General features: G+C 49.1%; 1 protein-coding gene across 1 annotated transcript in view; it reads right to left on the bottom strand.

Moving 5' to 3' along the window:
• Positions 1-17,892, bottom strand: part of LOC115464288 — a 122,180-nt gene that overhangs the window by 94,788 nt on the left and 9,500 nt on the right. Inside the window, exon 3 of the mRNA XM_030194681.1 lies at positions 13,032-13,198. Coding sequence (XP_030050541.1) covers positions 13,032-13,198 — 167 coding nt within the window. The remainder of the gene's footprint in view (positions 1-13,031; positions 13,199-17,892) is intronic.

The following is a 17,892-nucleotide window of genomic DNA, read 5'->3' as shown; positions in this document are numbered from 1 at the left end:
ATCCAGTCTGGCCAACAAGATAAACTCATATGTGCTACTTTTTGTGTATACCTTACCTTGATTTGTATCTGTAATTTTCAGGGCACAGACCGTAGAAGTCTGCCCAGCACTAGCCCCGCCTCCCAACCACAAGCCCTTCCTCCCACCACCGGTTCCACCACCCAATCTTGGTTAAGCTTCTGAGGATCCATTCCTTCTGAACAGGATTCCTTTATGTTTATCCCACACGTTTGAATTCAGTTACCGTTTTCATCTCCACCACCTCCTGCGGGATGGCATTCCAAGCATCCACCACTCTCTCCGTGAAAAAATACTTCCTGACATTTTTCTTGAGTCTGCCCCCCTTCAATCTCATTTCATGTCCTCTCGTTCTACCACCTTCCCATCTCCGGAAAAGGTTCGTTTGGGGATTAATATCTTTCAAATATTTGAACGTCTGTATCATATCACCCCTGTTTCTCCTTTCCTCCAGGGTATACATGTTCAGGTCAGCAAGTCTCTCCTCATACGTCTTGTAACGCAAATCCCATACCATTCACGTAGCTTTTCTTTGCACCGCTTCAATTCTTTTTACATCCTTAGCAAGATATGGCCTCCAAAACTGAACACAATACTCCAAGTGGGGCCTCACCAACGACTTGTAGAGGGGCATCAACACCCCCTTTCTTCTGCTGGTCACACCTCTCTCTATACAGCCCAGCAACCTTCTAGCTATGGCCACCGCCTTGTCACACTGTTTCGTCGCCTTCAGATCCTCAGATACCATCACCCCAAGATCCCTCTCCCCATCCGTACATATCAGACTCTCACTGCCTAACACATACGTCTCTCATGGATTTCTACTCCCTAAGTGCATCACTTTGCATTTCTTCGCATTGAATTTTAATTGCCAAACCTTAGACCATTCTTCTAGCTTCCGCAGATCCTTTTTCATGTTTTCCACTCCCTCCCAGGTGTCCACTCTGTTACAAATCTTTGTATCGGCCGCAAAAAGGCAAACTTTACCTTCTAACCCTTCAGCAATGTCACTCACAAATATATTGAACAGAATCGGCCCCAGCACCGATCCCTGAGGCACTCCACTACTCACCTTTCCCTCATCCGAGCGAACTCCATTAACCACCACCCTCTGGCGTCTGTCCATCAACCAGTTCCTAATCCAGTTCACCACTCCGGGTCCTATCTTTAACCCGTCCAGTTTATTTAAGAGCCTCCTGTGGGGAACCGTGTCAAAAGCTTTGCTGAAATCTAAGTACATTACGTCTATAGCACGTCCATGATTCAATTCTCCGGTCACCCAATCAAAGAATTCAATGAGATTCGTTTGGCACGATTTACCTGTGGTAAAACCATGTTGTCTCGGATCTTGCAACTTATTGGCTTCCAGGAAATTCTACATAATTTGCTTATCTGCATTCCATTTTCGTTAGCTGCTACCATCGTCGGAAAATGGCCTTTAGTGCATGCCGGGGTCTACTACTTGCTCGTTAAGGGCTCGTTAATTGCTCGTTAAGTTTAGTGCATCTGGCCCAAGGTTGGCTGAAGAGGTAATATACTCCTCTGATAAAAGAAAGAAAAATCATCTGGATGAAATAGAAAGTATGAGCTTGCACTTTTGCACTAATCTAACCTGGGGCCTATTGTCACTGCAACATGGAAAAGTCATCAACATGGAAGGGAGTTGACTGGGACTCAACACAGCTTCTGAGCCACTGGAGAGGTGCAGCCTATGGAATGTCCTGAAAATAGTCTAGCACTACTGTTAGACAGATGAAAAGCAGCCATCCTCCACAAGAGGAGAAGATTGAAGTTCAGCCTGTCTCCTGGCAGATGAGGAAGAGCTAGGATTCATCCTTTCAAAAATTCAACCTATGATCCTTCGAATCACATATGCTGCCTTCAATCTCTAACCTAGCATTCATTGGGAATGATACTGAAAATCTGATTCCTTATAGCTTCTTGATTTTCTTTAAAAAAAAAAATCTTTTCACCCTAAAAAACTGGATTACTAGCCAGGACACAGTACCAAACAGGCCCTTGTTAAAACAGTAAAGCGAAGTTACTCACCATAGCAGACGTTCTCTGAGGACAGCAGGCCAAGTATTCTCACATCTAGGTGATGACATCTGACGGAGCCCGGTACAGACGCTGCCTAACGTATATGGCTACTAGAAAATTCTAGCAGCGTCCCACCATTCATGCATGGGTACATTCCCACTGAATGTGCGAGTACAGATTGGCCAGAAATCTGTTCAGAGCCCTTAGGTCCAGGATGGGGCCAAATCCCCCCATCTTTTTGGATACATGGAAGTACTTGGAACAGTCCCTTCCTGTCTTCTCCAGGTGGCACATTTTCAACTGCATTGGCCTATAGAAGGGTGGAGATTTCTTCTACAAGTACCTGCTTTTGCTGAGAGCTGATGTAAGATGCCTTCAGTGGGCAATTTGGTGATGTCTATCACCAATGAAGTGTGCAACTGAGGTGGACTATTTAAATGTTTTCCAAGTCCAGTCCTGGAGTACCCCTTGCTAGTTAGGTTTTCAGGATATCCACAATGAATATGCATGAAAGAGATCTGCATATAATGGAGGCAGTGTATGCAAATCAAGTTTATGCATATTGATTGTGGATATCCTGAAAAGCTGATTGGAAAGGGGTACTCCAGGACTGGACTTAGGAAACACTGAACTATTTGATTTTAAGGGGCCACCTTTGATGGTAAAATCTCAGCCTCCCTCCTACTAGTAGGCCATCCGGGACAGTAACTTGGATGGCAGCTGTGATCTCCTGGAGCCAGTTAAATGTTCATGCTTTGCTTTGACTGGGGAGCTGGTTTGGTCTTCTGTGGATGGAACTGACATGGTCAGGGCACTGCTGGGTACAGCTGGAAGGCAATGGAAACCTATGCCTTTCAGATTAATAGGTTTGCCACCTAGACATAGTCAAAAATCTTCTAGTAGAGGACGATGCTGGAGACTACCGATAGAGGGAATGAATAGTGTCAGTATGTTTATAAATGAGGTCTGCAACCTCCTCCAACTTGTCTCCAAAAAGAATATCTCCTCAGCACGGTACATCTACTAACCTCTCCTGAAGGTAAAATTATGTATCATACCTGATAATTTTCTTTCCATTAATCATAGCTGATCAATCCATAGACTGGTGGGTTGTGTCCATCTACCAGCAGGTGGAGATAGAGAGCAATCCTTTTGCCTCCCTATATGTGGTCATGTGCTGCCGGAAACTCCTCAGTATGTCGATATCAAAGCTCCATCCGCAGGACTCAGCACTTAGAGAATTACACCCACAAAGGGACACTCTGCCCAGCTCACCACCGCCGAAACGGGGGAGGGGAATTAACCCAGCTCATCCCCACACAAGTGGGGGAGGGGAATCCGTCCAGCTCATCCCCGCGGAGCGGGGGAGGGACACCACACCCGCCGATGCGGGGGGGATCTGGCTTATCCTGCAACCGCAACCGCGGGAGGAGCTGACTGACCCTAACACCGCCGAAGCGGGAGGGGTACAAAGCTGCCCTACAGCCGCACGAAGCGGGAGGGAGTGCCGGCAGAATTTAAATCTCAATCCAGCCCCGTAAAACGGAGGGGAGAGGAATGCAGCAGCTCACTGAAACACAAACTCGTCTCAACTCTTGAAGAATCCAAGTGAAAAAATAACTTGAACACGAAGTCTTCCTGAATAGGAACTGAAGACTAAACTTGAATCTGAAATGCAACCAGAATATAAACAGTACAGATATCTGGGAGGGACTATGGATTGATCAGCTATGATTAATGGAAAGAAAATTATCAGGTATGATACATAATTTTACCTTCCATATCATCAAGCTGATCAATCAATAGACTGGTGGGATGTACCGAAGCAGTACTCACCCAGGGCGGGACACAGAAATCCCTGACCGCAACACTGAAGCTCCAAACCGGGCCTCCGCCCGAGCAGCCACAGTCAAGCGGTAATGCTTGGAGAATGTATGGGCCGAAGCCCAAGTTGCCGCCTTGCATATCTCTTCCAAGGAGACGGACCCGGCCTCTGCCATCGAGGCCGCCTGAGCTCTTGTGGAGTGAGCCTTCAGCTGGATAGGCGGCACCTTCCCCGCGGCCACATAAGCCGCTGCAATGGCTTCCTTGACCCATCTTGCCACTGTAGGCTTAGTAGCCTGCAGACCCCTACGAGGACCTGCAAACAGGACAAACAGATGATCCGATTTCCGGAAATCATTGGTCACTTCCAAGTATCTGATGATGACTCGTCTCACATCTAGACATCTGAGAGCAGAGTATTCCTCTGGGTAGTCCTCCCTACGAAAGGAAGGGAGACAGAGCTGCTGATTCACATGGAAGCGAGAAACAATCTTGGGCAGGAAGGAAGGCACTGTGCGAATAGTCACTCCTGCCTCAGTGAACTGCAGAAAAGGCTCTCGACATGAGAGCGCCTGGAGCTCGGAAACTCTTCTGGCTGAAGTGATAGCCACCAAAAAGACTGCTTTCAACGTCAGGTCTTTCAGAGATGCCCTCGACAAGGGTTCAAAAGGCGGCTTCTGCAATGCTCTTAGCACCAGATTGAGATTCCATGCAGGCACCACAGAGTGCAGAGGAGGGCGCAGGTGATTAACTCCCTTAAGAAAGCGCACCACATCTGGCTGTGAAGCCAGGGAAACACCCTTCAGGCGGCCCCTGAAGCAAGTCAGAGCCGCTACCTGGACTTTAAGGGAACTGAGCGACAGGCCTTTCTCCAGACCTTCTTGCAGGAACGCCAACACTGAAGAAACTGGAGCAGTGAAGGGAGAAAGTGAGCCTGCTTCACACCACGCTGCAAAGGTACGCCAAACCCTGGCGTAAGCAGTAGAAGTAGAGCGCTTCCTCGCTCTCAGCATAGTGGCGATGACCTTGTCTGAGAAGCCCTTCTTTCTCAGACGCTGCCGCTCAATAGCCAGGCCGTAAGACCAAAGGGGGAGGGATCCTCCATCACCAACGGACCCTGATGTAACAGGCCCTGCTCCACAGGCAGTCGCCGAGGATCGTCGACTGAGAGCCTGATCAAGTCCGCATACCAGGGACGTCTGGGCCAGTCCGGACCCACCAGGATTATCCGGCCCGGATGCTTTGCCACCCGGTCTAGCACCCTGCCCAACATGGGCCAGGGCGGGAACACATAGAGAAGCTCTTGTGTCGGCCACTGTTGGAGAAGAGCATCTACTCCCAGGGATCGAGGGTCCCGTCCTCTGCTGAAAAAGCGCGGCACTTGGCAATTGGCCGATGACACCATCAGATCTAGGCTCGGCTGGCCCCAGCGCTTCGTGATGTCCAAGAACGCCTGAGCAGATAGCTGCCACTCTCCGGGCTCCAAGGTATGGCGACTGAGAAAGTCCGCCTTGACATTCATGACTCCGGCAATGTGGGCCGCTGACAGCTGTTCCAGGTTCGCTTCCGCCCACTGGCATAGATTCATGGCCTCCTTGGCTACAGGGGCGCTCTTGGTACCTCCCTGGCGGTTGACATAGGCCACAGCAGTGGCATTGTCCGACAGGACCCGTACTGGCTTCAACGCCAGTACCGGGATGAACTCCAAAAGCGCCAACCGAATGGCTCTGAGTTCCAGGAGGTTGATAGACCACTTTGCCTCTGCAGGAGACCAGAGCCCCTGCGCTGTCCTTCCCAAGCAGTGGGCTCCCCAGCCCGTCAAAGAGGCGTCTGTCGTGATGACAATCCACTCTGGGGTCACCAGAGGCATTCCTGCAGACAACTTGTCTGTCTGCAGCCACCAGCTCAGCGCCTTGCGCACTGCTGGGTCCAAGGGAAGGCGCACAGCATAATCCTCCGACATCGGAGTCCAGCGCTGCAACAGAGAGTGTTGTAGTGGTCTCATATGAGCCCTGGCCCAGGGCACTACTTCCATCGTGGCCGTCATAGAGCCCAACAGCTGCACATAGTCCCAAGCCCGAAGAGGAGAGGCTACTCGGAACTGGTCCACCTGAGCCTGAAGTTTGACAATCCGATTGTCTGGCAGGAACACTCTGCCCACTTGGGTGTCGAATCGAACTCCCAGATACTCCAGGGACTGAATGGGCGCAGCTGGCTCTTCTCCCAGTTGATGATCCACCCCAGGGAGCTCAAAAGAGCAACCACCCGGTTCACAGCTTTGCCGCACTCTGCATAAGAGGGGGCTCGGATCAACCAGTCGTCCAGATAAGGATGGACTTGTACTCCTTCCTTTCGCAGGAAGGCCGCGATGACCACCATTACTTTGGAAAAGGTCCGCGGAGCAGTAGCCAACCCGAAAGGGAGGGCTCTGAACTGGAAGTGTCGTCCCAGGACTGCAAAACGCAGGAAGCGTTGATGAGGAGGCCAGATGGGAATATGCAGGTACGCTTCCTTGATGTCCAAGGAAGCCAAGAACTCTCCTGCCTTCACTGCCGCTATAACAGAGCGGAGAGTCTCCATGCGAAAGTGCCGCACTTTCAAGGCCCGATTGACCCCTTTGAGGTCGAGGATAGGCCGGACAGAACCTCCTTTCTTTGGTACCACAAAGTAAATGGAGTAACGTCCCTTGCCAATCTGATTTTCTGGCACCGGAACGACCGCACCCAGGCGGATCAGGTTGTCCAAGGTCTGCTGCACTGCCACAGCTTTGACCGGAGACTTGCAGGGAGAGAGTACAAACCCGTCTCTTAAGGGTCGGCAGAACTCTAGCTTGTAGCCGTCTCTGATGACTTCCAGCACCCAAGCGTCTGAAGTTATTGTGGTCCACTCGCCCAGAAACGAGGACAGCCGTCCTCCAATCTGCACTGGGGCGTGGACCAAGGCCCCGTCATTGGGTACGAGACCCTGGGGGAGGACCGGAGGGAGCACCTCCGGGACGGCGGTCTCTGCGAAAGGAATGCTGCTTGGGGGAGAAAGTCCTCTTGAAGGAAGAGGGGGCAGAGGAGCCCGACCTGCCCGGGCGGTACCGACGGGCTTCCTGAAACCGTCCTCTGGAGGTACCGGAACGAGTACTAGCCCGAGCCCTGACCTCTGGTAACTTCTTGCCCTTAGACGTGCCGAGATCGGTCACGATTTTGTCCAGCTCGACCCCAAAGAGCAGCTTGCCTTTAAAAGGCAATCTAGCCAGGCGGGATTTAGAGGCGTGGTCAGCAGACCAATGTTTCAGCCAAAGCCACCGCCGCGCAGAGACTGTCTGAGCCATGCCTTTAGCTGAGGCTCTCAAGACATCATACAGCAAGTCTGCCAAATAGGCTAAGCCCGATTCCAAGGCCGGCCAATCAGCCCTCAAGGAATGATCCGAGGGGGAAGCCTGCTGCACCATAGTCAGGCACGCCCTGGTCACATAGGAACCGCAAACCGAGGCCTGCAAACTTAAAGCAGTCGCCTCAAAGGACGACCTTAAGGCCGCCTCCAATCTTCTGTCTTGGGCGTCCTTTAGGGCCGTGCCACCTTCCACCGGCAAAGCCGTTTTCTTAGTCACCGCAGTGATTAAAGAATCCACGGTAGGCCACAGATAGGCCTCACGTTCACTTTCAGGCAAAGGATAGAGGCGGGACATAGCCCTAGCCACTTTGAGGCTCGCTTCCGGGACATCCCATTGAGCCGAAATTAAGGTGTGCATGGCATCATGCACGTGGAAGGTTCTAGGCGGGCGTTTCGTCCCCAGCATAATGGCAGAGCCAACAGGGGCTGAGGGAGAGACGTCCTCCGGAGAGGAAATCTTCAAAATGCCCATGGCCTGCACTAACAGGTTGGGCAAATCCTCTGAGCTAAAACGCCGCGCTGCAGAGGGGTCATCTGCTCCAACCGAGCGGGGATCCGTCTCCTCCAAGGAATCCGCAAAGGACCGTTGGGAGAACTCAGATACGCTGCCCTCATCTACATCGGAGGAGACAAGGTCCTCCAAGGCCTGGGAATCAACCCGAGGGCGTTTACCTCCGGGGACCTCAACCTCTTTACCAAACGAGGGAGCAGGGGCAGCGTTTTGCATAAGGAAGGCCTGATGCAGCAGCAAAACAAACTCGGGGGAGAAACCCCCCAGACTGTGCACTTCCGCAGCCTGGGCTACAGCCCTAGACGCACCCTCAACCGGCGCTCGCAAGAGCGGGGGAGAGACATGCTGCGCATCCAAAATGGTGTCCGGCGCGACATTCCGCGAAGGAGCCGCGTGGGAAAAACGGCGCTTAACTTTAGCCGCTTTGGTGCCGTCGCCCAAATTAAGGGCGTCCATGGCATTAATGTCTCCCTCAAGGGCGGCCCACGAAGAAGCCGTCCGAGCCGCGTGGCCGGCCAAGATGGCGGAGGCGAGCAGCGGGGGATGGGCGTTTATGGCGGGAAAAACCGCCACGCCGGAGGAAGGACCGGGGACACTTATCGGTCACGAAACCTGTCACCCAACAAGGGCGAATCAGACTTTAAGACCCCCGCATCCCCTCTAGAAGCGCCTAAGCGATCCGGGGAGCGACTCTTTGCGCCCTCGCCCTCCGACGCCATATGCCACGTGGAGATCAATCGGGGAACCCCCTGCCCGCTATAAAAAGGTAAAAATTACCTGCTTTCCGCTCCGAGCTGTAACGACCTGGTGTCCCAGTGAGTAGCTGCAATAAACGTTTAAATAAACGTCGAAATAAACGCCTTTAAGGACGTTCAAAATTTTTTTTTTTTTTTAACGGAGCCAGTGGGAGGGGGGAGAAAAGGAGGGACCTGGCGCCACCAGGTTTGCACTTGCTCAAGAAGAGCCCTCAACCCCAGGCACTCAACAAAACCTAAAAATTAGGCTTGGAGGCCTAGCCAGAGCTGCTGCTGTGTGTGACCACCACCTGCTGAGATAGAGAACATACTGAGGAGTTTCCGGCAGCACATGACCACATATAGGGAGGCAAAAGGATTGCTCTCTATCTCCACCTGCTGGTAGATGGACACAACCCACCAGTCTATGGATTGATCAGCTTGATGATATGGAATTGCTGATTCCAGGTCAGAGCTACAGAGCCATAAGGGTCTGCACATCCCCATACCCATAGTGCAGAATCTGGATGAAATATCAAAGATGTCATAAGCATCCCTAGCCAGATATCTCCTGCATTCTGGCTGCTTGCTGGCCAAATGGCAAAGCTCTGCAGCCTGCTCCTGAAGGAGTGAGTCCACAAGACTGAGCATACTGTGCACCAAAGACTTCAAATATATGCTCATGTACAGCTAGTAGGACTGGATGTGGTTAATGAGCATCGAGGCCTGATAAATCTTTCTTCCAAACCAATCCAGAGTCTGAGCCTCTCTACCTGGGGGAGCTGAGGCATGAGTCCAGCAACTTTTGGCTTGTTTGAGAGCAGATTTGGCCACCAGAGAGTGGTGAGATTGCATCCTCTTGAATCCGGGAGCCTTCTGCATATGATATTAAGTATTCACCTTCTTCGGTACAATATGCACTGAGAGGGAAGATACCCGATTCTTTGTCAGTACATCTTTAAGGATGGGTTGTAAAGGAACTGTGACCCATTCCTTAGGTGGAGATTCATAGTCCAGGACAGATAACATCTCTGCCCTAGGCTCTTCCTTCATGTCCAACTTAAATGGGATGACTGAAGCCATTTCATTCACAAAACCCATGAATGAGAGACTCTCAGCTAGTGATTTATACCTTTCTTGAGGAGAGGAGGGGTCAGAAGGGACTCCACATGCCTCCTCCTCCAAGATGTAATGTGGATCTTCATCTGACTCCAATGAGCTATCCGACTCCTCGCCATACTTCAGATGGGCAGAGTGAGTCTGTGTCTGCCCCAGCTCAGTGGAACAATGTCCTTGAAGGGCACCAAGGTAGAGCCCTAATCTCTGGCTCCGCGGAATCTTCCTTGATATAGAGAGTGGTACCGCACGGGTTGATGTTAATGTTGACACCCATCGAGGCATCAGCATCGAAGACCGCTCCACAGGCAGACTAGGGACCTCAGAAAGGCATTGAGGCTTAAACATAGCTGGCACAAGCACCCTCAATGCCTGAGCGGCATGCAGCTGAAAAATCTGTGCCAGCTCCTCTCTAAGCATAGTCCAGTACCACTCATCAAGAGCAGGCATTGGCAAAGGCTGGGGAGCTGGTTTAGAGACAGCCTGAGAAAGAGCTGGTGTTGAACCAGAAGCAAGAACCTGGTTGCTCAAAGACTGGTGCACTGACACCTCAACCAAGGAGGAGTAATCCTCTCAGTGCTTCTCAGGTACCAGTGATGCTGATGACCCGGCGCTTCTGGCACCGTACTTTGAAGGGGACAAATGCTTGTGCTTCTTTGACTTCCCTCGGAGTTTAGCTTTGTTGGACCTCGGTGCCGATGAGAACAATGTCAAACCTGTACAGATCCTCAGGGTCAGGTCTGATGCTGACTGGTTCCGAGGCCTACTATCAGCACCCGATGTCGAGGGAGGTGGAGACCTCCCCGATATTGGTGCATTCCCAGTGGTAGATGAAGTCTGGGCAGCCATCGAGGTTCATGTTTCAGGTGCCAGTGTCGATGGACCGTCCTTCATGGAGCCAAAATTTTTCTTCTGTTGGACTTGACATGCCCTCTGTGTCCTCAGCTGCATTTGTAAACATAGAGAACAAGAATCAGGCTGGTGGTCAGGCCCAAGGTACCCGATGCATCAATTGTATGTCTATGGCAGAAATCACATGATTACATTGGGTGCACCTTTTGAAGCCGCGCGAAAAAGAAAGATAACTTGAGAAGATGGAAATATAACAAAATGAAGGGAAAGGTACTGAGAATAAAAACCATGAAGAAAATGAGAGTAATGAAGGAAACACCCACCCAGAAAAAAAAATCTGTTAATATGCGCTGAAGAGAGACCATGAAGAGACAACTTTTCAGCTCCATGGAAAAAAACAGACTGAGGAACCTGCGCTTGAATGTCAGGAGGGAAGGCACCCACACATACATGGTGGGATGCTGTTAGAATTTTCAGCTTGCTGTATATGCTAGGCAGCATCTGCACCAGGCTCCATCGGATGATGTTACCCAGATGTGAGAATACTAATGGCCTGCTTGTCCTTGGAGATACAATCATACTCACTTCAATAGATGGAGGCATATCCTCCTTGTTCTCCTTGACAAGAGTGTAACTTTCAATTTAGTGGCCACTCTATTCTCATAGCTAGATTAATCAGGGCTGGCATCTATGAGTCAGTGCTAAGATGATTCCATTCCTTTATCTGACCGATTACACCTTTCAGGTAACCTGGGATTCAATCTTCACAGATTCTTATCCTCCAACTTGCAATTTTCCCCAAGGATCTATCCTTGGCCCAACTCTGTTCAACCTCTTTCTGTTCTATTTTTATTTAAATTATGTCTGCATGCAGAAGATACCCAACTGGTTTGCTCCATGGACCCTCAAGAGACTTCTGTTTGTCAAACAAAGATTACTACTTTGAGACTGTTGCTTACTTGCTACTTCTGCCCAAATTAACACTCCACCTACAAGTCAGAAGCCATCTGCTTTCATAGGTAAAAATCTCCGTCTTTCACACTCCCAATTGATGGTATGCAGATCCCACTCAAAGGAACAATTAATACTCTTGAAGTCATTATGTTCAGCCCCCAGAATTTGTGCTCTGTCAAGAAATCCATGCTCACACTCTCCAATATTAAATGTCACCAAATCATACAGAAGACAGCAAAGAAAATTCTGTATAGAACCAAAAATGCAACCCCTTCTAAATGAGCAGCACTGACTATTCTTCCATCTCAAATCAAATTATGATTATTATAACACACTAGGTAGTATCCTTTCAGGCTTATTTTAGAAAGAGAAGGACGCCCATCTTTCGACACAAATCGCAAGATGGGCATCCTCCTCACAGGGTCGCCCAAATCGGCATAATTGAAAGCTGATTTTGGGCATCCTCAATTGCTTTCCGTCATGTGGATGACCAAAGTTCACAGGGGCGTGTCGGAGGCGTAGCGAAGGCAGGACTGGGGCGTGCCTAACACATGGGCGTCCTCGACCCATAATGGAAAAAAGAAGGGCGTCCCTGACGAACACTTGGACCACTTTACCTGGTCCTTTTTTTCTTACGACCAAGCCACAAAAATGTGCCCTAAATGACCAGATGACCACCAAAGGGAATCGGGGATGACCTCCCCTTACTCCCCCAGTGGTCACCAACCCCCTCCCACCCTCAAAAAATAAAGTTTAAAAATATTTTTCCAGCCTCTATGCCAGCCTCAAATATCATACTCAGGTCCATCGCAGCAGTATACAGGTCCCTGGAGTAGTTTTAGTGGGTGCAGTGCACTTCAGGCAGGCAGACCCGAGCCCATCCCTCCCACCTGTTACACTTGTGGTGGTAAATGTGAGCCCTTCAAAACCCACCAGAAACCCACTGTACCCACATGTAGGTGTCTCCATCACCCCTAAGGGCTATGGTAGTGGTGTACAGTTGTGGGGAGTGGGGTTTTGGGGGGCTCAGCACACAAGGTAAGGGAGCTATGCACCTGGGAGCAATTACTGAAGTCCACTGCAGTGCCCCCTAGGGTGCCCGGTTGGTGTCTTGGCATGCCAGGGGGACCAGTGCACTATGAATGCTGGCTTCTCCCAAGACCAAATGGCTTGGATTTGGTCGTTTCTGAGATGGGCGTCCTTGGTTTCCATTATTGCCAAAAATCAGGGACAACTATCTCTAGGGACGACCATCTCTAAGGTCGACCTAAATTTTGCGATTTGGGCGTTTCTGACCGTATTATCGAAACGAAAGATGGGTGTCCTCAGGAAAACTTGGGCGCCCCTTTCGATTATGCCCCTTTTTGTCTCCCACTATATCTATTATCTGGTAAACTGTAAATCTATAGTTTCTCCAAGGGACTGTTATTATAAGGAGAGTGATGTCACACACATCCCTCCCTCCATCCAACCCAGTACATATATTTCACTATTTCGTCACTTTCAGTAAGTGACAAAATAGTGAAAGTAAAGTAGAAGAAGAAAGAGATAAAGAAGGAAACAGCAAAAAGACTAAAATATGGAAGTATTTACAATACCTGTGATTTGGTGCCATCTGCTGAAAAGACCAGCACTTCTATTAAAGTATCACCAGTACATAAAGGTACTGGTTTAAGGGCATCTGTTCCATTCACTGTCACCTTCATTTTACTGTCTGAGATCGAAGCTTGAATACTTATGTTGCTGAGATAATATGGCACTGTACCTGTATATATATATATTTGTACACACATATATAAAAACAATTTTAAAATAAGAACATAAGGAATACATTCTTTTAAGTACAGCATCAGAATTGTCCATAATGTTTTGAAAAGCATAATTAATATGATGGGGAGTTTCATTGTCCAAGTTGCTCATTCTCAAACCAAATTAAAAAGTTAGCTAGATGAAAAGTTATCTGAAAGGTAAATATGACTGAAATACAGTTGTATGTACCAAGAAAGTGAGAACACTTCTAAATTAACAGTGATTTTATCCATGACTTTCATCTTGGCAAGCAACATGACATCCTGTTTTCTCTTACTAGCTATGCTTGCATATGAATTACTAAAAAGCTTAATAGGTTTCATATAAGAGCTGGTTGCATGACACTCAGAAGCAAATAACCACTTATTGGGTTATACTGTAAATCTAAATATCAAATTATCTATACAACAGTAAGCAAATTACAGTAATCCAAAGGAATCTAAAAAAGTTGTAAAAGTAACCCTGATATTGTCAGAGCTTGGTTTATCTAGGCCATTGCTGAGCTCTCATACATGGGGCCTGTGCCCCATATCCCCAATTTGGAGCCATCTGCAGAGTAAATTGGAGTGAATGTCCCAGGTCTTGTGTTTTGCACGATTTGGCAAACACTCTTTACCCCCTTCAACATTATCCTCTTCCTATCTATCAATCCCTCCTCTACTATAAATTCAATTCTCTCCCTCTCTCTTTCTATCAGGAGAGTAACACTTTTTACATGTGTCTGCCACTTTATCAGCTTCAATCTGAATCATGCTGAGTCCACTGATTTGTGGGACTTGTCAACAGGTCATGTTCAGATTTTAGGGTGACGGTGGTGGTGGTTATGGTACTGGTGGTGGTGGGGGAGAAAGATGCACGTAAGAAATGCTGTATCCTCCTGCAGCAGCAGGGTTTTTATTAGTTGAAGAATCAATCATGTGGATGGAGGTATGGGGAAAGAAGGATTATAATAATATAAAAACAACTAGCAATACCACAAAATCATCAAAATCAAAAATATAAAAAGTTCTGCATATTACAGAATAACAAAGATTTTATTAGTCTCCAATATAAAGAAAAATCAAGCATGACATACACATAACATCAGGGCTTAATTTCTGGGGGAATAGCCTGTAACACACTTCCACCATTGTTTTTCAGACTCCAGAGCAGTAGCAGGCATGCTCTAGCCCCCTGATGGCGAACCTATGACACGCGTGTCAGCACTGACACGCGTAGCCATTTGGATGACACGCGGCGCCGCCGCAGTGTTTGTCCGCCCTCCCTCCTCGCTCCCAGGAAACTAACCTTAAAGCCTCCTTTCACGTCGCAGCAAGCAGCAGCAGGGCAGGCCACTCTTCCTTCCGTGTCCTGACCTCGCCTGACGTAACGTCCGCGAGGGCGGAGCACAGAAGGAAGGAGGAGAGGTCTGCCCTGCTGCTGCTTGCTGCAAACGTGAAAGGAGGCTTTAAGGTTAGTTCCAGGCCCGGTAGCGGGTGGAGGGGGGGCCCGGCACCTCGGGTGGGCAGCGATCTCGGGTAGGGGGGGCCCGGGGGGCGTTCCTAGTAGCAGTGATTTTCTTGAAGTGACACACCACCCGAGTTAGGCTCGTTTTTTTGGTGAATTTTGACACACCAAGCTCAAAAGGTTGCCCATCACTGCTCTAGCCCCTCCCTTTCAAGGAAGAGGAGGAAAGGGGGAGATCTTGGAAGTTTGCCAGGGCTGCAGTTTTCCTGCTCAATTGGGCGGTTTCCCGTGACCGGCTGCGGGAAATTTTCGAAGGCTTGCGGGTTGCGAGGATTGGGCGGCATTTCGCGGCTGCGGTGCGGGTTGAGCGCTTTTCCCGTGGGGTTTTTTATTGGTCCACTTTGAACCAATAGAAGCCTCACTGAAGCGGGCTGCAGGCTTCTCTTAAATACCTGCAGCGGCCGCGCCACGCCCCCCAGACAGAGAGAGAATTATCGGAGAGCAGCCACAGCCAGCAGGCCGAGCACCACACACAGGGAGGGCAGCAGCAGTGTGCAAGCACGTAAGACAGAAAGACCCCCCCCCCCCCCGCTGCCGTCCTCCTCTTCCTCCCTGGGCCCCCCATCCACTCTCCCTCACCTGGACCCCGAGTCGCTGCTGCTTGACCCTCCACCCTCCTCCCCAAGCCAACCGCTGGCCTGGCCCCCCGCCCTCCTCCTCCCCGAGTCGCCCCGATGGACCCCCTCACAAGTCCAAGTCGCCGCTAGAACCCCCCACCCTCTCCCCCTCCCGTACCGAGTCACCTCGCCGCTGGACCTGGAGGACCCCACCCTCTCCCTCCCCCCTCCTGAGTTGCCGCTGGACCCTGTACCCCGCCCAGAGTCCCCCTCACCCACCCTCCTCCACAATGGACACTCACCGCAGCCACTTGCTCGCCATCCCGTCGCCCTCCCCTCTCCTCTCCGAGTCCGGGTTCGGACTCTCGGAGAGGACGGAGAGGGACGGTGAGCGAGTGGCTGCGTGAGTGTCCAATGTGGAGGAGGTGGGTGAGGGGTCGGGGGACGGGTCCAGTGGCAGCTCGGGAGGGGGGAGGGAGAGAGCAGCGGTCCAGCAGCAACTCGGGGGGGAGTGGGGGGAGAGAGTGGGGTCCTCCAGGTCCAGTGGCGAGCGACTCGGACGGGATGGGGGAGAGGGTGGGGGGTCCAGCGGCGACTCGGACTCAAGAGGGGGTCCATCGGGGCAACTCAGGGAGGAGAGGGTGGGGTTATGTGATGTCAAAAAGTTGAAGCCACTTAGCCTTTGTTTTGTTTTCCCCAATCCCCGCGCAGCCGTCATCTAGTACACTCAAAACAAAGCAAGCAAAGTAGCAAACCTATGAGCCGCGGCATGCATCCTCCTTGTCCTTCTTATTGTTGGAAACATTTTTATTCCAGCTTATATTTTCAAAACATGCATTGCTGCTTGTGCCGCATATGGATGTACACAGAGAAGTACTAGTTTCATAGGTTAGAGTACTAATTTGTTCTACCAGTAAAGGGCAGACTTTAAATGCCCAGTTGGATATATGTGGTGGTAATAATCTCATCTTGGTAATGTTGACATATCCATGTACTTGCTCCTATGATATAACTGAATTCTATTATTCTGTCTTACTGTATTTTCAAATGTAAGCCACATTGAACCTGAGTTTACTTGAGATAATGTGTGACAAAAAATGTACAAAAAATATGGGTTACCATATGGCTCCAGAAAAAGGAGGACAGATTGAGCCAGCCGGGTTTTACTTCCATTGCTTTCAAGCAATGGAAGTAAAACCCGGCTGGCTCAATTACTTTCCATTGAAAGCACTGGAAGTAAAACCAGGCTGGCTCAATCCGTCCTCCTTTTTCTGGAGCCATATGGTAACCTAACTTCCACCACCTTTTAAGACACTGCCTATCCAGATGGCACAATAAAAGCAAGTTTGATCCAGTGAAGACTAACTCAAAATAAGTTATAACCTGGTTTCTTAGCTGGGCCTGGTATTGAAAAATGCAACCCTATCATGCCTCTGTGGTTATGTTCTACTAATAAGTAAAACCATTAACTGGCTGTCTTGAAATAATTATATAACCTTTAGATGCATGACTAGGGACACAAATATACACTTTAAGAGTTTTCAGTTTTGGCACAGTATAATTCATCAAAAGAACAAAATACAAGAACAGTGAAATGCATTAGGGGCTTATATAGTCCATATAGTTATGTTTAAACAAAAGAAATCTGCATGAAACAAAATATTTATATTTATTTTGACTTATTTAGTTTAATTGTTACGTTTGTATCCCACATTTACCCAACTATTTGTAGGCTCAAGTGGGCTTACATAGTTCTCTTCCGGGGTAGCATTTGCAGACTGGTGAAACAAATACAGAGTGATGTTGTGGTAGGGTAAAGTTCATGTGGTACAGGACACATTAAGGGATCATGTCACGGGAGAGAGTTGTGTTAAGTCCAACTGTACTTAATTTTTTGTGCTGGCTAGTTTGGGCATTTATGTTGAATCAGCTGGGTATGCCTTTTTAAACAGGTTGGTTTTCCAGTGTTTTTCCGGAAGTTAGGTGGTTATTCATACTTTTCAAGGATTTTGGTAATGCGTTCACAGTTTGTGGCCATGTAGGAAAAACTGGACGCGTAGTTGTTTGTGTATTTGAGTCCGCAACTTGGTAGTGCAAATTTAGGTACGTCCGTGAGGAGTTAGCTGGTTATAGGGGGGACACCCTAGCTAGCATGTGAATTTTCTTGTTTCTTCTGGTAAAGGGACACTAATGCTGCTGGTTTGATTATGATGCTGATGTTGATTATATTCATATTGTGGTGATTATGTTGCGGTATATATGTTGTTTGATGCTAATTATGATGATGCTGCTTCAGATTAGATTAGGGGTGATTACAGTATTTCAACCGCATCAGGAGCAAAGAGGGGAGAGACAGAGGTGCATGAGATTGGCAGAGGGAGACCGAGAGGGGGAATGCACATGTATAGAAGGGCAGGTGCTCTGCTTCTGTTTTTTTTCAGGTGCTCTGTTCCTGCCTCAGTGGCATCCTGTTCCTGTTGCCTCAGCATTCCTGTCAGGATCTTGATACTTAAGCTAATGTGCTTGCTTAAATTAATTTTAAAATCTACTCAAACAGAAATGTAATTTGAAATAATATATAGATATA

This window comes from Microcaecilia unicolor, chromosome 3 (genome assembly GCF_901765095.1).
Source record: "Microcaecilia unicolor chromosome 3, aMicUni1.1, whole genome shotgun sequence".
In the NCBI taxonomy this organism is placed as follows: Eukaryota; Metazoa; Chordata; class Amphibia; order Gymnophiona; family Siphonopidae; genus Microcaecilia; species Microcaecilia unicolor.
This window is presented reverse-complemented; position numbering and strand designations above follow the sequence as displayed.